The 26,063-nt window shown below is 38.9% G+C and overlaps 1 protein-coding gene across 2 annotated transcripts in view; it reads left to right on the top strand.

Annotated features, from left to right (window-relative positions):
- Positions 1-5,251: 5,251 nt before the first annotated feature.
- Positions 5,252-26,063, top strand: part of MROH2B (maestro heat like repeat family member 2B) — a 72,668-nt gene continuing 51,856 nt past the window's right edge. For both annotated transcript variants that reach the window (XM_043599278.1, XM_043599288.1), the window contains exons 1-13: positions 5,252-5,776; positions 7,386-7,447; positions 8,868-8,978; positions 10,504-10,663; positions 11,379-11,477; positions 14,167-14,321; positions 17,088-17,228; positions 17,576-17,668; positions 17,760-17,829; positions 19,682-19,795; positions 20,678-20,751; positions 23,198-23,320; positions 24,055-24,168. In XM_043599278.1, the coding sequence (XP_043455213.1) occupies positions 5,749-5,776; positions 7,386-7,447; positions 8,868-8,978; positions 10,504-10,663; positions 11,379-11,477; positions 14,167-14,321; positions 17,088-17,228; positions 17,576-17,668; positions 17,760-17,829; positions 19,682-19,795; positions 20,678-20,751; positions 23,198-23,320; positions 24,055-24,168 (1,344 nt within the window). In that variant the 5' untranslated portion in view covers positions 5,252-5,748. The remainder of the gene's footprint in view (positions 5,777-7,385; positions 7,448-8,867; positions 8,979-10,503; positions 10,664-11,378; positions 11,478-14,166; positions 14,322-17,087; positions 17,229-17,575; positions 17,669-17,759; positions 17,830-19,681; positions 19,796-20,677; positions 20,752-23,197; positions 23,321-24,054; positions 24,169-26,063) is intronic.

The following is a 26,063-nucleotide window of genomic DNA, read 5'->3' on the forward strand; positions in this document are numbered from 1 at the left end:
CAACACCCAGTGCTCATCCCAACAGGTGCCCTCCTAAATGCCCATCACCCACTTTCCCCTCTCCTCCACCCCCCATCAACCCTCAGTTTGTTCTCAGTATTTAAGAGTCTCTTATGGTTTGCCTCCCTCCCTCTCTATAACTTTTCCACCCCCATTCCTTCCCCCATGGTCTTCTGTTAAGTTTCTCAGGATCCACATATGAGTAAAAACATATGGTATCTGTCCTTCTCTGACTGACTTATTTCACTTAACATAATACCTTCCAGTTCCATCCATGTTGCTACAAATGGCCAGCTTTTATTCTTTCTCATTGCCAATTAGTATTCCATTGTATACATAAACCACATCTTCTCTATCCATTCGTCAGTTGATGGATATTTAGGCTCTTTCCATAACTTGGCTGTTGTTGAAAATGCTGCTATAAACATTGGGGTACAAGTGCCCCTATGCATCAACACTCCTGTATCCCTTGGGTAAATTCCTAGCAGTGCTATTGCTGGGTCATAGGGTAGGTCTATTTTTAATTTTCTGAGGAACCTCCACACTGTTTTCCAGAGTGGCTGCACCAGTTTGCATTCCCACCAACAGTGCAAGAGGGTTCCCATTTCTCCACATCCTCGCCAGCATCTATAGTGTCTTGACTTGTTCATTTTAGCCACTCTGACTGGTGTGAGGTGGTATCTGAGTGTGGTTTTGATTTGTATTTCTCTGATGAGGAGTGATGTTGATCATCTTTTCATGTTGATAGCACTACTTTAAAGGAAAAACAAAACTTTTATTGTTAAATAAAAGAATTAGTAAACAAACAAAAAACCTCATTGAACATGGGGGATTCTGAAAATCTCTAAGTGTAACACGAAAATATTCACATTTTTAAGGCACATCTAGAATCCGTTGAAATCACCAAAATTATGAGTTAGAAATACATTGTTAATCTTATAAAAGTAATCAAAACAGAGATGTGTTTCTTTCTTTAAAAAAAAAAAAGTAAAAGATTTTTCTTTCTAAATGTGAGACATTCAGCTGGAGGTAATAAAATTGTTTTTTAATCCTTAAAAATATAATACCAATGGCTGTTTCTTCTAAAAGTTGTTACTTAGGCAGTTATGTGGCCCAAGTAACTTATTATGAAAAGCTGAGAGAATGAAAGTATCCTACTTTCAATTATCTAGCAGCCATTAAAACTGAATTCTTCATTCAAAAAGATGTTCTCATAACATGACCTGAGCATACAAGAGGTAACTGACCGTTAAAACCTAGACCTTCTAAAAGCTCTGGGAAAGGCTGAATGAACTCTAGGTCACAGAAAGCAAATTCCCTCAGATGCCAGGCTGCTAAGCAAGGTCTTCCAGAGGTAAAGGGCCCCCATTGATTCTCTCACTACTCAGTTTATGAAGTCAGTCTATGTTCCTCTCCTGGCACCTGTTGGTAACAAAGCTAGAAATGCCTACTATGAGAGGTATTTGGGAAACAATTTGCTAGACAATTACTCGCCTGCAAGACCTTCAGTTATGTATCACTTGAGAATGAAACCATTTTATAAATCCATTTGACAGTTTCCTTCCCTATCTTCAATTCTTAACTCCTTCTGAATTCCTGAAAGGATGACTATAAAACCATATTTTCAGTTTAAAAATGCATCATGCTTAGTAAAACACAGAAAAGCAGCTGCTGTTTAAACATGCTTCAGATTAGCAATTCATGGCTAATATCTCTTAAGGATTATTAATCAAGAAGCATTAAATCGGGGCGCCTGGGTGGCGCAGTCGGTTAAGCGTCGGACTTCAGCCAGGTCACGATCTCGCGGTCCGTGAGTTCGAGCCCCGCGTCAGGCTCTGGGCTGATGGCTCGGAGCCTGGAGCCTGTTTCCGATTCTGTGTCTCCCTCTCTCTCTGCCCCTCCCCCGTTCATGCTCTGTCTCTCTCTGTCCCAAAAATAAATAAAAACGTTGAAAAAAAATTAAAAAAAAAAAAAGAAGCATTAAATTAAGCTCAGTCATTATATTAGGCTGTGAGGTATAGTCACATGTCTTACCATGCTGTCCCCAGTGATGGCTGGCTTGCATTCAGTCCCTGGAAACTTCTCTGACCTCCTCCCTACATCACTAGCTGCTGCTATAAATTCAAGGTAGAAAGAAGTCTCCATGCTGGGTTTATGTGGTGCAGAATGTAAGAAATTCCCAATCCACAGAAGGCCCCAGTTAAAACAAAAGTCACTTGTAAATTTGTTGTTTAGTAATTAAAAACATTGTACATTGTTTTGGTATTACCAAGAAAGTGAAAACAAAGTTGCTTCATGCACAAAATGATCCTTGGGTCAACTAATCTGATCCTTTCATTTTTTTGCAGTTGGGAACTCAAACTCAGTCTAGAGAGGCTGATTTTTTTCATAGTAATACAACCAGGTAGTTTGAATCAAAACTAAGACACACATGAAGTTTGTGAACTCCAAGTCTAGTCCAAGTCTAATGCTGTTTCTTCTTTTCCCTTTTACTTCATACATGAACCCTTCTCTGGGGGAAAAAAAAAAGAGAAAGAAAGAAAAAGGGAAGAAAGAAAGGATGAACTTTGAATATATATTTTGTGATAAAGACATACACAAACATTGTATATTTGTTCTGAAAACAATAACAGCCTAAATCTCGGTTTAAAAAAAATAGAAAAAGCAAGAAAATGCTATTATGTTCACTATTCATGCTGAAGAAGTTAGAGGATCTGCTGTCTTCTACTTAGAGAAGGATAAAGAGAAAAAGATTTCTCTGCCTTTAGAGGACTCATCTCTACTTTCAAAGACCACCTCAAATGTTACCCCTGTCCTCTGTGCAAAGAATTCACAACTCATTCTTGTTCTTTGTTTACTCCTCAGTCATAACAATCTCTACTCTGCCTCATTGTTTCAGTTAGTTGTATCAGCAGACTGGCTTCTCCCCATGGACCATGAATTCCTTGAGGTTAACATGGCCTCTTTCATCATGGTCTGTCCGAGCAGCTCTATCATAGGGTTTCTTGCCTAAGAAGTAGTCAGTAAATGTGTTTCAAATGGAACTCAACTGAATTATGCTGAAAATTATCCTTTTATTATTACTGTTTACAACAAGTAGAAAAAGCAGAGTAAGAGAGACCAGAAAAGGGGGGTGGAGAGAAAATGACATGAGAGAATGGAAAGGAAGGAGGAAGAAGAGGAAGGAAAAGAAAGAAGCAAATGAGAGACTGCTAAAAAAGCAGGGCAACATTTAGCCCTGTATAAAATTACCATCTAATATTTCTTACCTTTCTATACACCAGAGTGTAAGCAATTGGGCTTATGTTTTAAAACTGACTGCAAAAAAAAAAAAAGCAGAGCCTAATTCCATTTTAAATATATTTTATAAAATCTAATTCTTCATTTAAAGAATAAAAGGATTCATGTCAACATTCAAATGAATTGTATTCCAAAATAAAACCATTAAAACCACAAAAATGTAAATTTCTATAAATTTTGATATTGGATAGATTGATTGATAGATATCCTCCCATAGTTTTATATTTCACCTTTACTGCCTTATTAATATTCCTGCTGATAATACCTCATTTGGGCACAGTAGTTCTGGGATTGGGTAGTCTCACTTGTCAAGTTAAACTGAAAGGGAATGGTTATCACATACCCAGGGAGACTCCTCAGTTCTTTCTTCTTAAACTTCTTCTTAAATTCAGTTCTTTAGCAAGCTGAATTTAAACTTCCTTGCAAACATATATTCAGAAACAATACTTCATTTGTCAGCACATGCCATCCTATTAGCTTTGAGAGTTAGTGTTTAGCATGCTTCCAGGGCTTCAGAGAAATCAAACCCATACTGTGTTAACCTGGTGTAAAAAGAAAAACAGGAAATAATGGGGAAATGAAACAAGATGGCCCAGAAAAATGGAACAAAAATGACAGTAAATTTGTTGTTTTGAAGTTTGACTTTTTAAAAATCTATATGCAATGTTACTATATGAAAAGAGAGATCAATGGGTAAATTTGCTATATCTGAAAGAATAGTTAGCAAAAAGATGTGTTTTGATTGCCCTGATGAGTAAATTACAAAGTCAATATAAATCAATCATCTCCTAACCTCCCTAATCTCTATGAAATCAAGGAAATCTTGATATACAGACATTCAGAAAAATTATTTGCCACCATTCACAAAATGAGTAAGAAATTGATTATAACAATTACCTAAATAGCTCACTTTCTTATTATTGATTCTATTGTACGTTGTTCTTTAAGATTCTAAGAGCACATAATTTGCAACATCTTTATTTCCCTACAAGATGTTAGGAGTTTCAGGCTACTTCAGTACCTCTCTGACCTACCAATTCTCAGCCTATTCTTCAAGGTTGAGCAAATCACGGCACTGGGGATGAGCAGTAGTCTTCTCGCCCATTCACAACAAACACCCTTCAAATAACTGCTAAATTTTCAATTATCCCCTAGTGAGTGATTGGGCAATGATCTTAGGCAGTGCTTCTCAGACTATAGTGAGCTCAAGAATCACTAGGGGTGTTCATTAAAAATACAGATTTCTGCCCCTCATTATAATTGTCCTGGGAATGGACATTTTAAGTAAGGACACCAGATGATTCCTGTTACTAGGCACTTATGGACACAATCTGGGGAATAGTGACGCTGACTTGGGAAGCTCTAGATGTTCTTAACTAGTAGCTTGCTGAGGCTCTTTATAATAAATACAATGCAAAATAATCTGTCTGTAAAAAGAATAAGGCATTCAAAGATTTAGTTGGAAGCATTTGACTTAGGAGTCTGAAATAAACTTCACCAATAAAGGAAAGATAACTGAAAAGCAGCAGCAGATGAGAATTGTCATGTGCTCCTTTCCAAGGCCCCTTTCACATCCAGACCTATAGACAGCTAGTACCCCCTTACCTAACACCGGCCACATTAACATACAGTCAGCCTGGACATACACTGAAAATCGTGGTCATATAGATTTAGGGTCAGGGGCATTGGGACCAGATTTAGGTCCATACTGGTAAAGTTGAAAGCATTATAGTCAAGGGATGTGGATAAAAAATGATTTGAAAACAAGAAGAGAAAATGGAATCAAAGAAAAAAAGCCTGAGCCTGGAGTGAGGCCAAGACCTAGACCATGTGAATGGTGGAGGGAGAAATGGGGAACAGGAAGGGAGGCAAAGAAGGCTTTGCTTTGCTGCTGTCAGTTGGACATTCCATTCAACTGCCCCTGGTGGGCATTCCGGTCCACTGAGCATGCCCAATTTGTGTGACTGACTTTCACCAAGTAGAACAATCAACAAGATCACCATAAAGGCTTTACCAACACCAGGCCAGTAAAGTCACCACTGAAAACCATTCCCAAATTTGTGATCAATGGACCCAAGTTAAGGGAGAGGAACTCCTTTGGTCTACAAAAATGGTTTGAGTCCCAGTCTCTAATTTCTTCCTTCTCAGATACTCTGGTCTCCACCCAAGGGACAGTATTCGGTGAGATGCAGTCATTTTGTTGGTCAGCAGGAGCTCAGAAGCAAGAAAATGTCATAGTGGTAGAATACAGCATCATCCTCCTCAATAGGAGCCCATCGCTGGAAGCTTCCAGATCACTGTGCCAATCAAGTAGAGGAGGGAATGTCCTTTAGAGAACCTTATGTGAACTTTATGTGAGAAACTTGCCAACTTTCTTGTTCAATTTTTTAGCCATACTATTTCTAATACTTAGGTGCTGTCTCTTAGAGAGCCTAAAACAGCCAAGACATGACTCAGGACATGGAAGAATCTGCAGGTGAGCATCACGGGATCCTGAGGAGCTAAGTGTTTTGTATCTGTACAATCATATCTATATGTGGGGAGGGGGATAGTGTGGGTCATTAAGGAAGATCTATACACCTTAAAGATGTTATGAAAAGGTACACCAAAGTAAGGTTATTTCTCTTTTACTCTCCTTTTATTCAAAAATAATAAAGCCACATTGATTGTAAAGGGCCAATGATAGACTAGGAGCCTGAGAGATAATCGTGCCTTACCTTTAAAAATAGTCTACCTGAGGAGAAAGTGGCTACAGCACAAAGATAGTCTTTTGTTTAACCTTAAATACTGGAAGAGTCCTTTGAAATATTTTCCCCTAATTTTCAAGGATGGTTGCCTATCTGCTTTGCCAAAACAGACTGTACTAACGGGCTCTGTGGCTTGATTTGGAGGCTCACCTCTAAGAGTTTCTGTCTTGCCAACTTGCCATGTGGCCTGAAATTGCTTAATTCCTTGGACTCAATTTTTTTTCACTTTTCCAATGAGATTTATTCAAATATAAATATGCCTTGAAAGTGCAAGTCAAAATAATTTAGGTCATTATCAGAAAAGAGAAGTTTCATGCACCTGAGTGGCTCAGGTGGTTAAGCGTCCAACTTCAGCACAGGTCATGACCTCATGGTTTGTGAATTCGAGTGCCATGTTGGGCTTTGTGCTGACAGCTCAGAGCCTGGAGCCTGCTTTGGATTCTGTGTCTCCTAGTCTCTCTCTCTGCACCGCCCCCCCCACTCACACACTTGGCCTCTCTCTCTCTCTCTCTCAAAAATAAATAAACATTACAAATCTTTTAAATATAAAAAATAAATAAATAAAAGTGAAGTTTCCATGAGCTTGGGACCAGAAAAGGAACCTGGCAGAAGGTTAGACAAAGGGAAAGAGAGGTAGGCCAGAGGTGGCCAAAGTATGGAAAACAACATAGGGGAGGTGCTGAGGGGGAAGTGAAAGTAAACCGTTATACCACACAATTGCCCTCTCACGTTCAAGGGTGTAAGGGTTTAATCTCATGGCATCTGAGAGCTGAGCCTTAATAGAGAGAATGTATAGGGTGATACCTACATGACAGGTGAGATAATTAGCAATACAGCATCTTTTATCTTCCCCTTCCCCTTTAATTTAGATTTTGAAAAAAATACTAAGTATCCACTATTAGCAAGAATGTCAAGTATATGAAATATGAATAAGACACAGCTCCTGCCATCAGAGTTGGCAGAGTTGGCAGTCAAGAAGAAGCACCCGGGGGCACCTGGGTGGCTCAGCTGGTTAAGTAGCGACTTCGGCTCAGGTCATGATCTTGTGGTTTGTGAGTTCCAGCCCCACGCTGGGCTCTGTGTGGATAACTCAGAGACTGAAGCCTGCTTCAGATTCTGTGTCTCCCTCTCTCTACTCTATCCCCCCCCCACTTTGTCTCTCTCCCTGAAAAATGAATAAATATTAAAAAAAGAAGAAGGGTGATAGGGGGCAAAGGAGAGAGAGAGGGAATGAGAAAGAGAGAGAGGGCAACAGAAAAAATATTTCTATAACTATTGCATTGGAATTAATAGGAGAGCATTTCAGCAGAGACTTAATTCTTTTTCTGTTCATTTTAGATACTTTTGGAGATATTAACCTCACTCTAGGCATGCTGAACATGGAAGATAATATGAGTAAGGTAAGGAAAATAGAGAAAATTCTCTTTTGCATTTATTTTCTCTAATCTAATTGCAACATTTCATACACCTCTTTCTTTCCCTTGACTTCCTCTTTTCTCTCTGGCTTCTTATGTGGCATTCAATCATTCAGAAAATACAGTTATAATGGAAATCATTATAATGTTTAAACAATGACATTAGTATTTGAGAAATCAGAGTATTTAATTATGGAAGCTAGCAAAAGAATGTCCCTTTCTATAACCTTATACAGGCAGATGTGGTAAGAGGGGGATGTCAGACTCACAACCATGTGGATGAGAGTCTCCTCCTGTATAAGCTGAGACTTCCTAGGAAAATCCCAAAAGATCTCCCCTACTCATCTGTGATGCTGTTTCACAATTAGAGATTTATTTCTCTGGGATGTGAAGGCTTTCTTGGCTTCAAAAACCTTTTATAAAATAGTATCTACCTCCAAGGACACTTGTCTGGGAAGCAGCACACTAGATGCTTCCCAAACAATAGTGAATTATATTATATTCACTCCTCACACCTTTATGAGGTAGGTATAGCTGTTTCCATTTCACAACTAAGAAGAGTGAGACCCAGAGCTGTTACATGACCAGAACAGCAGGACTACATCCAAACACAAGCCTGTCTGACTTAAAAAAAAAAAGAAAAAAAAAATTCCTCCTAATCATGATTCAATGCAGCCTCCCTGTGAAGGACAGGGCCTACATATACCTTTATCAGTGGTTCTCAACCCTGATGTGTATTGGAATCCCTTATTCGAGGGAGTTATTCCACACCTTCAACAGGGGCACAGTACCTCGAAGGCAATAGGCTTGAGACTGTTGGGCATTTCAGAACACCAGTCTCTCATCTATCAAAGGCCATGTAGCCACCTAAGGGACCTTTCACACAGCGCCTGGCCAAGCCCCATGATTTCCAAAGGTTAAGATCTGTCCAAAAGAATTCACGACTTTCTCTCTACAAGGCAGAACTAAAACTAAGGGCACAGAAATCTCTCGTAGGATCTAGCTTCATAGCTTATCAGCCTCCTTGGGAATCACAGTGTGCTCCTTATTACCATAGTCACTCCCTAGTGGTAAGAGCAGTAGTTAGGGTAATGGGCATTTCCAGTCCCCTGAGGGCCCTACAACAGTGATTTTCAAGACTTTGATATGTTAGCTAGGGTGCCTCCACCTTCAGTTAGATGTCCTTGAAGTAATGTTGTCAGGTTAAGATAGTTTTCAGAAAGAACTTTGCTTTACATATAAGCCTTCACTCCTAAAGTTGCATATTATGTTCAGGAAACCCCAATTAAGATATATAAAATCCATTGTAAAGTAGGAATACATTGCTCAGTTTGATGGTGTTATTCACTTGGACTTAATCTGATTCCTTTAGTTTTGTAACTCAAATTTCTGTGTATGTCCACAGGAAGACATTTATAGTCATCTCACTTCCGTCATTCAGAATACCGACATCCTGGATGATGCAATTGTGCAACGGTTGATTTATTATGCTTCTAAGGACATGAGAGACACCAATGTAAGTTTTATTCTTGATGATGAATCAATGTCAGGGCCAGCAACAGGTCTTTAACTGACCCAGCTGCATCCACGTGGACATTTATAAGCTTCTTGTACGTTGTTGTCTGAACCTCAAATCACTTTCATTTGTTCATATGTTATTACAATACCTATTATTTATCCCTTCACCGATAAGGAGACTGAGGCAAAGCTAAAAAAGACTTCAGAGATCATATTTACATGTTGATGTACATGTTGATGCTTAGAGACATTTTATTTTTTTTCAAAGTAACACAGCTATTGACAGAACAAGTAACTAGAACCTAGTTTCCTTTTTCTTCCCATATGAATTATGATTTCTTCATGTGTCTACTTATCTACATACGCTAGGCATTATATCTGAAAAATTATTTCTAGAAATAATTTGAATTCTAAGATGTTATTTTCTTCCAGAAAGGATTTTTACTTGTTATCTGTGAAGGGTACTAACAATCCATGATTAATTTCAGGACTTGAGATTTTGGAGCTGGGGGTGGGGGAGGCAGGGCACATCTGTGACTCCAAGTTGGGCTACAGTTCATGGAGGGCCAATTGAACCTTTCATTTAAATGCAGGCTTTTGGGGTCTTAGACCAAAAGATGAGAAGTGGGATGACCAAGGTCTTCCCGTTTGTTAGTACTAAATTCTGTTTATTCTTCCCAAAATACTGCAAAGCAATCCCAACTATAGAACTTATCTCTCCGGATTGCCAATCTTTTCCAGATCTTCATTTAGTAATTCATTCTACCCTTTGTTGTGATGTTTTTATGAGTATATTTTTTAATATCTTGTCCGGCTCTTTTTATTTTCCTCAGCAGGAGAGTTCATCAAATTTACCTAGTTGAGCATTACCAAAAGCAGAAGTCCCTCCAAATATCTCCAGTATCAATGATAACTGGATCAGGACAATACTAAAACCTCAAACTCTAGACTCCTGGCCCCATTTCCCTTCCACCATTCCCTTCAGTCTTTCAACCGTAGTGATTCATCACTTAAACACAAAACATAAATCCTAGGTTCATAGTGCCTGGCTAATTAGCAAGAAAACATATATTGACCTCATATTTACAAGAACCTTATTAAAACATGGTTTTAAACATTCATTAAAATTACATCTGGAGGTGCCTGGGTGGCTCAGTTGGTTGAGCTTCTGACTCTTGATTTGGGCTCAGGTCATGATCCCAGGGACATATGGGATCAAGCCCTTCACTGGTCTCCACGCTGAGCATGGAGCCTGCTTAAGATACTCTCTCTCTTTCCTTCTGCCCCTTTTCCGTGCTCGTGCTCCTCTCTTAAAAAAAAAATAACCTCCATTTTGGCAGCTACTGACCCCTACTCTAGAGGCTCCCCCCACACACACACACTGCCCCCGCCGGGGGAGTAACAGCCTGTTCTCTCTATCCCAAAGCCAGGGGAACTCATAATATTAGCTAGAGTGTTACCTCTCTGCAAACTCACTCTGCTCTTTCTCTAGTTGTTATTGTTATTTTCCTTTTCTTGCTCAGATCCTCAGAGAAACCAGAATGCTGGCAGGTGAGGTTTTGGTGTCTCTTGCTGCACATGATTTCAATTCTGTGATGTATGAAGTCCAAAGTAACTTCAGGATACTGGAGCTACCAAATGAATTCATTGTGCTTGCTTTGGCTGAACTGGCAACAAGCTACGGTATGGAGGAAATAACCGCCACATTTTCCTGGGAAACAACTACCCTGACTAATTGTCTAAAACCAAATGGGTGCAAACAACAGAAAGGAGAACATACCTCCCTTCTGCTGTGCTAAAGAATATCAATAGCAGGATTTAGGCAGCTGTTTCTGAGCATAGATGAGTCTGCTGACTCACCATGAGTCCATGCTGCCCTGGATTTGGCTGGACTCCCTCCCACCCTCACCATCCCTTTCATCTGTCTTTGTTTTTGCAAAAGCCCTTTTTCTGCGAGGCACGTTCCACAAACCACTGGACATTTACATGAACTAAGGGTTTGTTATGATTTTTTTTCTACACCATTTTACTTGACAGATATTTATTTGTTTGCTTGTTTACTTATTTATTGAGAGCCTATTACCTGTGCTAGACCCTGGGGATGCAGGAAATTTCTGGTGGGAAAGATGGAAATTAATAAAATAATTATCCAAATAAGCAACTGCTACCAAAAAACAGGTACAGGTGACTTTATAGCTAGCACCTTATTTTAAACCGACCACTCCTTGATTCTCTAACTACAGACAGGCATTATGGCAAGAGAGGGATAGAGGCGGATATCTTCCCGCTGCACCTCATCTGTGCCCCCCATGCAGCCTTGAAATGCTGACATGAAGAGTCACAGAACATCCCAGTGTGAGGGGTTAATGCTTTTCTCCTCTTGTGCCCCTCTTGGCAGTGTCCCAGAGTATTCCCTTCATGATGATGACCCTGCTCACCATGCAAACCATGCTCAGGCTGGCCGAAGAGGAAAGGATGAAGGGAGTTTTCTGTATTGGTGGGTATCCCTATGGTTCCCTCTTTGTGAAGACCACACTATAAATTGAGCAAATGCTTTATTTTTCCTTTCACTCTTGTTCTGTTCTTTCTAACAATAATAGCTACCATTTATTGAGTGCCTACCCCATGGAAATTTCTCTCTCAATCCTCACTGCAATTATAATTCTATCTCTCTCCATCCTCAAAGCAAGGTAAGTACTATTACCCCATTTTACAGATGAGGAACTGAGGGTCATAGAAATTAAGGAATCTCCTTAAAGTGGTGACCGTCAATGAGATGGAGAGGTAGCATTCATGTCTATGTGACCACCCAATCTATATTCTTTCCACTGCCCTGAAAGGCCTCCATTTCTAGCCTCCTTCTTTAGTTCCATCACTTTCCCCACAATGGTTCTAGGAGCTCACCAGCTCTTAGCAGCAGGCTAAATTTTGGCATTTCCTTATAACACAATATTGTAGTAATGCTAAGTAAGCAAACTAATCAAAAATACAAACAATCATAAAATTAAGGAAAATAGGTAAACAAACTGTGGGTCACAAACCCCCTCTCCCCCCAAAACTAAAATACATCTACAGTAATCAAGAGTCTACAAATAAGAACATGCCCTGGAATTCCTAGGAAAAAACATTTCCAGCACAGTGAGGGGCTTCTTGGAGGAGTCTGGAGACCTGGACTCTTCTCTCTGATCATCCACTGAACCATCAGGTGACTCTGCCCTCTTTCAATCTCATTTTCACCCGAAACATGTCAAGTAAAGTGATTACTAAGATTCCTCTCACCTCTGACGCCCCCAACACTACTGTTTTGTAATATTTAAAAGCCCATGCTGTCAGGAATGTCATCTTTACCTATCAACCAAGTCTTTTCAGTTGTTTTGTCAATTTCTTCTTGTTTTGTCCTCAATGAAGGCAACATTTGTATCTGATACATACTGAGAATTTACTATGTGCCTGAGTACTGCCTTGGGTATTTTAAGATTATTGTTTCCTTTAACCTTACAACAACCTATTAGGTAAGTAACATTTTTCCTCCATTTCACAGATGAGAAAATTGAGACGTAGAAAGGTTAACTGTTCGCCTGCGGTCACAGCTAGTATGCGGCAGAGCCAGGATTTGAATTGTGACAGTCTGGCTCAATGACTTGAGCAATTACACTAGATTAGCCCACTTTTCAATTCCTTTAATTTCCTTACTTACTATCACAGCTAACATTGTGTTCTTGCAAATAAACTTTGGTGTCTGTAATAGCATTTCTACCTACAACATCAACAACCAACAGGGAAAAGGAAATAAAATTAGAAATCATCATGGCATTGAATAAGGGATTCTCTGTCTTTGTATTATAAAGTTATCTAGAACCCTTTGGTCCTAAAGCAAATTTTGCCTGCCACTACGGAACAGGTATAAAGTTTTGTAGTAATCCATCCACTCATCTAGCTCTTCATTCAACCCATCAGCCAATAAGCAGACATCATGCTTGTTGTTTCAGATACCATCAATAGATAAGACATCCTTTCTCTCATGTTGTTTATAGGCCAGTGCAACATAAACATACATACACACACATACACACACACACACACACACACACACAAGATTATGACAAAGCATAGCAGGAGATTATCAGTTTGAAGAGAAAGTGAATTAGCCAGTTAATGGCCAGCTCTAAGATACTCAGGATGTTTCCAGAGTATTCTTTGCATGTGAGGTATCGTTAAGGAGTAAACTATGAATTTTCTTTTTCATCTAGTGAAACATGAGGGCTGAAGGAACAAAAACTATTATTTAATGCAGTTGATGTAAGTATGTATAGGTTGGTGGTGCAAGTATTTTTGCAGGCCTGACATTTTTTTAATTTTATTGAAGGGAAACAGACACATGGAAAAATACAGAAATCAGAAGTGTACAGGTTGATGAGTTGTCACAAAATGAACTTACTCATTTGACCGCCACTCAGGTTAAGAAGCAGGACATTACTAGTACCCCAGAAACTGCCTCATCTTTTCTCCCAATGATCACCATCTTCATCCTCTCCAAGGGTAACCACAACCCTGACAACCATAGATTAGTTTTGTCTATTTTTGAGATCCTACACGTTGTTGTGTGAAACTATAGTCCGTGTTCATTTCTCTATACTATTACGTGCCTGTACTACAATTTTTCCATCCTACCTGTTGGCAGATATTTAAACTGTTTCCTGTTTGAGGCTATTACGAAAAAAAAAAAGTGAATATGAACATTCTTGTATAAGTTTTTTAGTTCCTATATACTTGTGTAGCTAATGACTATATAATTAGGAGTGGAATTTCTGGGTCACGAAGAACACATATTCAACTTTGGTAGATCGCATAAAACAGCTTTCTAAAATGTTTGTATCAATTCATGCTCCACGCCCCCCCACCCCAGGCAGTATGTGAAAATACCAACTGCACCTTAGTCTTACCAACATTTGAAATTGTCTGAAATTTTAGCAATTCTGGATGGTCTGTTGCAATATCTCGTTATGGTTTTAATTTGCATTTCACTAATGTGGCTGAACACTTTTTATATGTTTATTTGGTACAGTCATAACATTTTACAGAAATTATTACACATTTGCTAATCATCAGTGCACTCTTCTCAAATTATTTTACGGTCCTTCCCATCTTTAAATTTTTCTCAGTCTGTGGTTGTTTTTAAAATGCAGCCCTTGAGAAGTTCAGCAAGGCCATTTACAAGTATGTCAACCACTGGAGAGACTTCCCCTATCCCAGATTGGACGCCAACCGACTATCTGACAAGATCTTCATGCTGTTCCGGTATATAATGGAGAAGTGGGCCCCCATTACCTCACCCGTGCAAGTGAGTGGCGGCCTCAACATGTCTCAAGCTAGCTCTCCGTCCATGCTGGTTGAACTTGCTCCATTCTTTCTGACGTGATAATGAGTCTCAGTTGTTTTGGAATGCTATGAGTTGTGATTTATCAGGTTTATCAAATTTTTTGTTTTTCCTGTTTCAAATCACTGTTTATTCATTCCTGAACTAATATTTATTGAGTCCCCATGATATGCCAGACACTGTTCCAAATTCTGGGGATACAGCAGGGATTAAACAGACCAAAATCACCACTCTCATGGAACCGACATTCCAATGTATGGAAAGAACAATAAGTAACTGAAAATGAGTAAAATATACATAAAGTTAGTTATTTCATGCCTTATATAACCCATAACCCATATTTGGGATGAGCCATTGACTGAGAAAAACAACAGGCCACAGAAATTTCCTATGTCTATGAAGATGACCATGAAATAAAATAACATCTAAAGAATGTTCATAACTGCTTCAAAATATTGTAATGTCTTGCACAGAATAGGTAACAAAGTGCATTCACATATAATCCCTTGTTTATCTTGCTTAATTGGTATAATTTTTAAATGTAGTATAAATTAAATCCTTTTTAGGTCCTTTACTGCTATATTATAAAAGATGCAACACATAGCCTTCTCTAGTTCAGTTTCTTTTCTATACTTTAAGCTACCAAGGCATTTATTTTTTTAACATGCTGGGGTAGTTAAATCATTAGCAAACATGGAACTTTTAAAATATCCTGTAGAAGTCTTCTCTTTAGGGCACCTGAAAATCAAAATTCAATAAAAATTTGCCAAGCACTTTCCTAGCTTCCCACAGAAAGAGTTAGACAAGTGACTAGAAGGTACACAAAAGTAATAAGGGAACACAGAGAGAGAAGCACTTAACTCCTGTGGTGAGTACTGGAAAGGCCATGACATTGAAACTGAGCTTGCAGCCTATAAAGACATTCACTGCAGGCAAGATGCATTCCCTAAAGAGGCAATAAAACCCACTGAAGCATAGGCTGAGATGAGATAACATGCACACTTGAGTGAGCCCAGTGGGAGAAAGAGAAGGGGAGAAGAGAAAGGGGAATATAAAGGGGCAGAAATAAATGAAACTAGATAGGTGGTCTTGGCCATACAGTGAAGGGCCTTGAATGCTACACAGGAGCTTGGACTTTTTTTTAATAGGAAATGAGAGACCTTTGAAAGGGTTCTAAGCAAGGCATAATTTTCAAGAAGCAAAGGGAGATCTATGGAGTATTGTTCCAGTGCTCAAGCAAGAATAATCTTGAAAAGTGTCCATTGCTTGGAAATGTCCAATTCCTTAAAAGAATCGTCCAGCTGACACACAGTTGGGTGAAATAAATGGTTGTTATTATGAGCCACTAAGTTTTGAGATGCTTTGCTGTATGACAAAACTTAGCAGGCAGAAAAAAATTCATCATATAATATTAGGTAGAAAAAGCAGAATGTAGAACTATAAAGAATAACACTAATTTTTTAAAAAATTAAAATGTATGGATAAAGTATAGAAAAAATTTCAAATAAATAAAAATCATATTAAAATACACCAAACAGTGTATGGTCATGGGTACTATAGATACTATTAGCAATGTGAATACTGTGTTTTCTTCTTCATCATAACTTTTGTGATTTCTAAACTTTTATAATCAACCTATTTACACTTATATTTTATACATGTTCATTTTGTGTGTCAATAGAAGCCAGATTATAATGGATTGAGGAATAAATGAGAAGTGAGAAGTGGAGATAGCAAATGTAGACCTCTCTTTCAGAGAGCTTTGCTTTTTTTGCTTGTTTGTTTCAAGTTTTTATTTAAATTCTAGTTAATTAACATATAGTGTAATATTGGTTTCAGGGGTAGAATTTACTGATTCAGCATTTCCACTTTTTTAAGGAAAGAAACAGAATTGGGGTCTAAGTAATACGGAGTCAAAGAATTTTTTTTAAACATGAGGGAAATTCGGGGCGCCTGGGTGGCTCAGTCGGTTGGGCACCCAACTTCAGCTCAGGTCATGATCTCACAGTTCGTGACTTCGTGCCTCGTGTAAGGCTCTGTTCTGACAGCTCGGAGCCTGGAGCCTGCTTCAGATTCTGTGTCTCCTTCTCTCTCTGCCTCTCCCCTGTTCATGCTCTGTCTCTGTCTCAAAAATAAATAAAAACATTTAAAAATTTTTTTAAAAATAAATATGAGGGAAATTTTAAATCTGTTAGCATATTGAAAGAAAGTGACCATTAGAGAAAGGTTTAAGAAATCTTTTCTTTTCTTTTTTTTTAATGGTTATATTTATTTTTGAGACAGAGAGAGACAGAGCATGAACAGAGGAGGGGCAGAGAGAAAGGGAGACATAGAATCCAAAGCAGGCTCCAGGCTCTGAGCTATCAGCACAGAGCCCCACGCGGGGCTCCAACTCGTCAACCGCGAGATCATGACCTGAGCCGAAGTCTGACGCTCAACCGACTGAGCCACCCAGGCACCCCAAGAACTCTTTTCTTAAGAAAGACATAGGGAGACAGGAAAAATACTAAAATGAGTAATAGTATAGATATAGGTGTAGATATAGCTATAAATACAAATATAAATATAATTGCCTCGTGCAATGATCTTAACCATTTTTTGAAGGAATCTTTCTTGGTTGAAAACAGTGAGGAAAGTTTTGGGGGGCTGTCTAAAGCCCCTGATATTCTGAGAAATGTACAAAAAACATAGTGAAATATTAGAAATGGTATTTGTTTGCTGCCTCTGCAGACTTTGGCCATTGTTAAGGCGCATGGCCCCACAGTGAGCCTGCTACTTCATCGGGAAGACCTCTGCGAATATGCCCTGGACCAGGTACCCTGGCTCCTGAACCAGTATAAAGACAAAGAGATTGATTTCCACGTCACTCAGGTAAGAGCCACGCCCTAAAGGAACCGATTCAGAGTCTACTGGCAACCATCCTGAAAGACAGTAAATCCCAAGAGGTCCAAGGGAACTGAAATACTGGTTTGGGCAGCTGAACTTAAATATTTTTTGAGGAATAGGAGGTAGAGAAGAGGTTGGCATAGCTGGGTGATGGAATCTCCAAAAAGAGATTAAGAATTTTCTTTTCAAGCTGCTGAGGCACGAATCACTAAAGAAAACTGGTAACTGCAGGAAGGTGATGCGCTTGCCTCACAAAACATAATTGTCTTCCACATCCTGCGCTGCTGCTTCACAGGCAGCCTCCAACTAACGTTTGAGAGCTTTCATTCTAGAGTCTAAAACAAATATTGACCGCGGTGGTCCTTTATGATGCTGCCCTTCCAAAGGGCTTGAGAAAAACCATCTTTATCAATTTACTCCACCAGGTAAGAAAACCCTGCTGTCAGATCTGATTGTTTCACTTTCACTGGTTTTCTGTTGTTAACATCTCCCTCCTGGTTCTTCTTTCTCATTCAGGTGTGCAGAGTTTCAGAGCCTCCAGTAAAGGAAAATGAAATTGAAGCTTCAAGCTGTTTCCTCATTCTAGGTAGGACCCAGCATCCAGAGGGTTTTCAATAAAAATGTTTCCCAGTGATGAAGACAACAATGATGAAGGGTGTGCAAACTATCACATCAGTTATTTCACACACACACACACACACACACACACACAAAACATTCCTTCAAACTCACAGCTCTCCCTATCCTACCCATTCCCAAGAGAAGCGGAACAGGTAGGGGAATCAATTACTCTGGTTTCCCCAGAAGTCCTTTACTTCTAGTTCTAAAACCAGAAAATTTCCAGACATACTTTGGGGATTAACCCCTTTCCAGATATATGGTTGGCAAATACTTTTCCCATCCCATATATTGCTTTTTCATTTTGTTAATTTATTTTTTTCTGCTGAGCAGAAGATTTTTGGCTTGATATAGTTCTGCTTATTTATTTTTGCCTTTGTTGCTTTTGGTTGCAAATCCAAAAAGATCATTCTAAGACCATCGTCAAGGAGCTTACCACCTATGTTTTCTTCCAGGAGCTTTATGGTTTCAGGTCTTACATTCATGTCACTTTTTTTTTTTTTTGACGTTTATTTATTTTTGAGACAGAGAGAGAGAGAGCATGAACAGGGGAGGGTCAGAGACAGAGGGAGACACAGAATCTGAAACAGGCTCCAGGCTCTGAGCTGTCAGCACAGAGCCCGACGCGGGGCCCGAATTCACGGACCGCGAGATCATGACCTGAGCCGAAGTCGGATGCTTAACCGACTGAGCCACCCAGGTGCCCCTCATGTCACTTTTTTTAATTTGATCTTTGTATATGGTATAAGGTAAGGATCCAGTTTCATTCTTTGACATGTGGCTGTCCAGTTTTTCCAACACAATTTATTGAAGAGTCTATCCTTTCCCTGATATATTTTTTGGCTCCTTTGTCAAAAATTAATTGACCACATATACATGAATTTATTTCCAGGCAAACAAGGGTGAATTGGTAATCCTAGGGATACAAAATGCTTTTTTTTCTTGGTATTTGAGTTTATTTGAAACTGTGTCAAACCCAAAGTCATGCTTTTTCCTCCCTGGTTATCTCTTAGTACCTATTCCTTCTCTCTCTCTCTCCCTTTACTCTTTCCCTTTCCTTCTTGCTTTCACATCACAATGCCACTTGTTGCCTGGTTAGAATAACAGGAACGAGTGGTAGAGGGAGCACAAAGCTCTCAGAGTCAGTATACAAACTCTGTTCTAACATAGATCCTAAGAAGTAAGGACAAGAGCAATCCCATGCCTCCCAGACATCCTCCCTCCCCCAAAAATGTCATTTCTATTACTTCACTACATACCTTTCTATTATATCCTAGGTCTTTCCTAATTGATCCCTCTGTTTTTATTCTTTCCTCTGTTCTATGCTCGATGTAATTAACTGTTTCACTTTATCTCTGATAATTGTGAACCTAAACTGCTCTCCTCACATCAGGCCTTCTCTCTCTTCCCTGCTTCCTGCCTTACTCATGTAGCTCTCTAGTTCCACAACTGGTGAAGCATCACTCCGACCTTTGCCTCCATGTTCATAAGGCATTCTCCCCCTGTCTCCTCTCCTTTCCTCCTCTCATATTGAATTAGGGTCAACCCTAGTAACCTTATCTTAACTTGATTCCATTGTAAAAAACCTCATTTCCAAATAAAGTCATATTCACAGGCATGAACCGATGTGGACCTAAGTATATAAATCTCTCTTAGTGACCAAACTGCCTAATTCTGTGTTGCTAAAGATGCACCAATATCATAAAATCGAATTACCAACCAAAGAGTGACAATCTCCATGGAATCCCCCTTTTCCCATTTACAAGTATTTTACCTAAGGTGAAAATGAGTTCTGTGACCAGCATTTCTTCAACCTTCAGCCCATTCCAACCCTGCAGACCTGATGGAATTTTTTGATGAACAGTTGAGAAATAATAATGAAACCTTTCGAACGGGAATCTTGACTTTGTTAAGATCGGCTATCAATGCTGAGGGTAAGCAAAGGGATGAAGTCACAGTGGTTTATTTTGTGCCAAGAAGAAAACTGAAGCCTATGCATTCTCTAACTCTATTCTATGTCTTTGGGGTGTTTATAGAGGATCACATTCAAGTGAAACTCTGTCTTCTCTGTCATCTACAATCTACTAATTTTAAACAGGCATTTTCAATCACCTCTCTTCTATCATGATATTTAGAGATATACCTAGGGGAGAAGGACAAGTAGAATTAGAATTTAAAAGATCTAGTAAGCTGGTTAAGTGGCCCAATAAATAGAGAGTAGGTGGGAGGAATGCACAATATTCTAGAGATTAGTACATTTAGAAAAGAGCAGAATTTAATGAAATATCATATTTCATTAATGCCAAGAAGCACATACTTTCATGATATTGGAGTGCATCTCATAATTGATACCATCTTTAATTATAATCGGCCACTATAAGGGGTTTTTTGGTACAATATAAAATAATGATGTCTCATAAAGTTGATGATATCTTGGATTCAATACAATATGAATTATATTACATTATAATATTTTTAAAAATTAAGTTAACCCTGGGATTTACTGAAGAATCAGCAGACAAGAAACATAGTCTCACAAAATTTAAAGCTAATCCATTGGGCATGATATATTGAGTCCACTTTGGAACCTAACATTTTAAACAAGATGAAACCAAATACAATAGGGAGCAAAGAGAGCAATTAAAATCTTTTAAAAATTGGAAAAGAAGAGAGTAAGAGAAAACTGAATAACATGAAATGTTATGGACAAAAGACTTTGCAGTTATGTGCCATAAGTCTAATAGGTTTTCATCAGTCCTAGAACATACTGTACTCCTACTGAACCCAGTCTCTTAATTTCTCTCCCTGTCTTTCAGAGCCCAAATTGAGGGATTATATCACTTCAATTGAAAGAACAGTCAAAGTTGTCATGGGCGACCTCAGTATAAAAGTAAGAGAATTAATGGGGACTTTGATTTTTGATGATGTTTTAATGAATTAATGAAATGGTTTTGATTCTTTAAAAATCTACTTATGAGATTGCTTTATAAAGAGCTCAGTGATGAATTCTATTTTTAGTAGAATTCCATCTTTCCCTGAAAGATAAACTATATCAAGGTAAATTCTAAAGTACACTCAGTTCAAGGGCTTATTAGTATAAAAAAAGATTTTTGCCTAGAGCATCACAGAGCTATGCTCTTCAAATAGTTTTAAAATTGTTAATTATAAAAATAACATATCTTCCTCCAAAAAAATAATAACCCCTAAACCTGTTTTTTTTTTTTAAATTTTAGCTTAGATACCGTATTTTCCAACTAGGAAGCACCTACAGCAAGTCTTGAACATAGTAGATTGTGTAATATTTCCTGATTATTTGATTAAAGCATTCCATATCAGAAAAGATATATAACTTGTACTGAAACAAATATAAGAACTAGAAATTATTGTATTTTTTAAATTAAAACCATATTTTGTTTGGATCAAAGTCCTATACAGAAACCAATGAAAATAAGAAAATTCCCCTAAGAGGCTTTGGTCTACAATGATTATAACAAAAGCTATGCAGTAAATAACAAAAATTATGTTAAGCGAAATAAGTCAGTCAGAGAAAGACAAATGCCATATTATTTCACTCATATATAGAATTTTAGAAACAAAACAGATGAACCTAAGGGAAAGAAGGAAACAGGCTATTAACTATAGAGAAAAAATTGAGGGCTGAAGTGGGGGTGGGTGGGGAAATGGGCTAAATGTGTGATGGGGATTAAGGAGGTCACTTGTTGGGATGAGCACTGGGTGTTACATGTAAGTGATGAATCACTAAATTTTATTCCTGAAACCAATATTACACTACATGTTAACTAACTAGAATTTAAATTAAAAATTGAGGAGCACCTGGGTGGCTCAGTCAATTAAGCATCTGACTTCCGCTCAGGTCATGATCTTGCAGTTCATGGGTTCAAGCCTTGTGCTGGGCTCTCTGCTGACAGCTCAGAGTCTGAAGCCTGCTTCATATTATGTGTCTCCCCCTCTCTCTGCCCCTCCCCTGCTTGCACTCTGTCTCTCTCTCTCTCAAAAATGAATAAACATTAAAAATAATTTTTAATTGAAACAACAAAAAAATAAATAATAAAAAATAGTTAATAAACAGTGGAGTGATTACATATAAAAAACCTGTCCAGTAAGTGGCCAAGCCAATTGAAAAAGTACTAAAAGAGTTTAGGGTAGAATAAAAGAGGACAGAAACTTTAAGGAAGTCCAGCTCCCCAGGCAAAAATAGAAAATTTGTAACTTTTTTTTCTCACTTAGGTAGACTACTAGTACCTTTATGCTAATTGCTAATTGCTACCATGTGGCCTAACTCCTTATTCAAAATTATTCTTTTTTTCCAACTCTCCATTAAAACACCCATTCAGTAAAGAATTAGATCTGAGCTTTCATTCCTCAGGGAAGCAATCCAATAAGCAAAACTAATTATTTAAACATTGTAATACAGGTTCATAATCCCTTGTTCTAATCCCTGAGGCCAGATATATTTCAGAATTCACAACCTTCCTGATTTCAGAAAAACATTTCTGTGACAGGAGTCACAAACTCATTAATATCTCTGCAAGAAAACATATGCATATTCACACTACATTGAATAAGTAAAGACTATAGTTTCAAAACAGTTCAGTTGGGGTTTGCCACCAAATGAGTTAGTGCCAAACTCAAGAAACAGAATTCCAGTTTCCAGCGTTATTTGGGTTTTGAAATTGTAGGTAAAAGATTGTAGATCTGTAGTTCAACTTGCTATCTTTCACTGAGGATTTTAAAAGCAAGGCAGTGCTTTTTTTAGCCCACAGTACCAAAATTTCATCATCTATAGTAATAGAGGATATGTTTTGGGAACTAGGGAGAAAGATTTTGGCTGTAGAGAGCTTTCCCCAAACATTAAAAAAAAAAAAAAAGCAGAAAACAAAAAAGGGGTGCCTGGGTGGCTCAGCCAGCTAAGCATCCATCCCACTCTTGACTCAGCTCTGGTCACGATCTCATGTTTCATGACATCAAGCCCCAAGTCAGGCTATGTGCTGACAGCACAGAGCCTGCTTGGGATTCTCTCTCTCCCTCTCTCTTTGCCTCTCCCCCGCTCATGCACTCATGCTCTCTTTCTTTCTCCCTGTCTCTCAAAATAAATAAATAAACACTCAAAAAAAGAAAGAGATGCTTTCCTGTAACCCCTTAAACCATAAACTATAGCTTCCTCCTCCATCTATTTATAGTACCATCATTCAATTTATACTCCTTTTTGGAAAGTTTCCCACTAAATAATCCATGAAAGTTAAAGGACAGGAGAAGCTAAATTTATATTCTGCCCAATGTAGAAGAATGTTGCAAATACATTTTTCTGATTCTAGGTAAGGAATTCCACTCTCCTCCTTATCCAAACCATGTGTGAAAAATGCTACATTGAAGCCAGGGAAGGATGGCCACTGATTGATTACATCTTCTCCCAGTTTGCCATGTCCGACAAGAATCTGGTATGATGAAGAGGGTGCGGTTTTGAAAGCTACACTGTAACCAGGACAGTTGACTCAACTGGTTTGTTTGTTTTTTAATGGCTGAGGTTCAATTCAATGACTGATTTAGAAGTTATATTTCAATCTTATCACTTTCATTGAAAGATTTTTCAGCCTTTAGTGTTCTCCTCAGTTTTCTTTCACTGATATCACTTTCAACTTATGATAAACCCCAGGTAGGTGAAACTATGGTTTTCCCTAAGGAGGAGACAACCTTTCCTCAAAGGCTTGGGACAGGGGTAGAGAAAATGAATTACTTCCGAGAAAACAAGACACATCCACTCTTGCTGCACTGGGGTTGACTTCCTGAAGACCATGTGGGTAAGAGCTCTGTGATCTTAGTAAGACCACGACAGCTGAAATTACAGTCCACTCCACTAGGAAGAAGTGTCTTTGAAAATTTTGCCCCAGAGAAAATGGCAAAGGCCTGAGGGAGAGAGAGAACATCTGCAGTTCAAGGATCCTCACAATTTTTGCTTTTCTGCTTTATCCAGCAGTGTGTTCTAACCCATTCCTACAAGGAACACTTTAAAACAGAAATTAGACACTGAAGACCAAGATTGCTGGGTTCCTTGAGCCCCTTAATTTGAGTGACTACATCCTCCACCCCAGAGTCTGAGAACGCATCCAAGTAAGGTCAGAGGGGATCAGCAGGAGGGACTATTAACAAGTCACCTGTTTCATCTTTCTTGAAGGAAAAACCAATGAAACCTAATTCTCATGAGGATGAAAAGGGAGAGAAATCTGTTCGGGAACTAAGCCTTGAGGTCTTAAAAACCCTAGACCCACTGGTCATTGGCATGCCCCAGGTAAGGGGTCTTTTGTCACCACTGACAGTTACTTTGATCATCTTTCTGAAGCTCTGCCCATTTAAGAGTAAAGACAAGAATTTGTCCTTCATGTGTCATCAGCTTTTTGATGCTCTCATTAGAGGAAGTGCATTACCATGCTCAGTGCCCAAAACATGGTAGTTTCTCAAAAACAGGTGTTGAATTAATTCGTGATCTCTTATATCTGGATAGCCAATGAGAGTTTACAAGCATCTTAACATATTGTTTCTCTTCTTCCCCTAACATATCTAGACATAACAGTAAGTGATGTGTGGAGATATTGATTCAGTGAATGGCTAACCTTTTCCCATTCATCTGGGAAGGTGTTGAAAGCACGTATTCTCAGACTTCACCTGAGGGTTAAAAATAATCTGCACCTTAAGGGGAATAAGCCTCAGAAGCTGTATTTTCCCTAAGCAAAAATAATCTGAGAAAGGATTAACTGACTAGAAATGCATAGCACAGACAGGAGAAAATCAACAGACCAATTTAAATGGATCAGAGTTTCATCTAGGATGGCATTTTTAAGATGTGGTTCTTGGATTATCTAAAATATTTCTTTAAAATGCAGATCTCCATACCCCAGACCTACTGAATCAACGTTCTGAGCAAGGGGCCCATGAATCTGCATGCAAATAAGTACCAATATTTCTGATGCATACTAAAGTTTGAAACATTTAAATCTAAAGATAAATGATGAAAAGAAGTCTCGGACCATACTCTTGTGGGCCTGAAATGCCAAATCCCTACCTTGTGTTGGATAGCCATTCAAAATTTGAAACAAAAGCTAAACATTTAAAATGATAACTTTAGGGGCACCTGGGTGGCTCAGTTGTTTGAGCATCTGACTTCAGCTCAGGTCATAATCTCGTAGTTTGTGGGTTCAAGCCCCACACTGGGCTCTGTACTGACAGCTCAGAGCCTGGACCCTTTTTCAGATTCTGTGTCTTCCTGTCCCTCCACTACTCATGCTCTGTCTCCCTGTCTCTCTCTCTCAAAAGTAAATAAACATTAACAATTAAAAAAAATTTTTTTTTCTTAATGTGTATTTATTTTTGAGACAGAGACAGAGCATGAGTGGGGGAGGGTCAGAGAGAGAGGGAGACACAGAATCTGAAACAGGCTGCAGGCTCTGAGCTGTCCACACAGAGCCCAACGCAGGGCTCGAACTCACAGACCGTGAGATCATGACCTGAGCCGAAGTCAGACGCTTAACCGACTGAGCCACCCAGGCGCCCCTACATTAAAAATTTTTTAAATGATAACTTTAAGAGATGAGTGTATTTACATAAGAATAGATTAAGAGCAAAAAGAGGGAGCTTGAGATCAGCTCCAACTTAACAGGAATAGGAGCAGGGTCATGAGAGAAGGAAAGAGATATGGAGGGGCATGGAAGATCTTCTAATGATAAAAGGACAGGGCTTGGTGATTAAGTCTGGGTGACAAGACAAAAGGAAGAGTCCATGTTGACACCTAGGTTTCCATCAGGGCAAGGGAGTTTTCCAGAGAACATGAAACAGACTGACTATAGAAACAGGTGTTCCAGAATTTCAGAGCAAGAAGGTCAGCAGTTGGAGCACAAACAGTAGCAGCAGCCCATTCACTGTCTGTGCCCAATCATCCTCTCTCAGAGCAGTCCATTCCAGTCTTTGAGTTTGGGGACGTATACAACTTTTTGGGGGTTGTCACATTGATAAGAGGCTTTGTGGCACTTGGTGAGTGGAGCCCAGGGATGCTAGACTTCCTGCATTTTGTAGAACTCATCTTCACAGTGAAGGATTGTCCTGCCCCAAATTCCAGCAGCAAACCCATGCAGAAATGCTGAGTAACACTCACTACAACTAGCACCTGAAAATGAATGTGCTGTGCAGAGA

Source organism: Prionailurus bengalensis, chromosome A1 (genome assembly GCF_016509475.1).
Source record: "Prionailurus bengalensis isolate Pbe53 chromosome A1, Fcat_Pben_1.1_paternal_pri, whole genome shotgun sequence".
Taxonomy (NCBI): domain Eukaryota; kingdom Metazoa; phylum Chordata; class Mammalia; order Carnivora; family Felidae; genus Prionailurus; species Prionailurus bengalensis.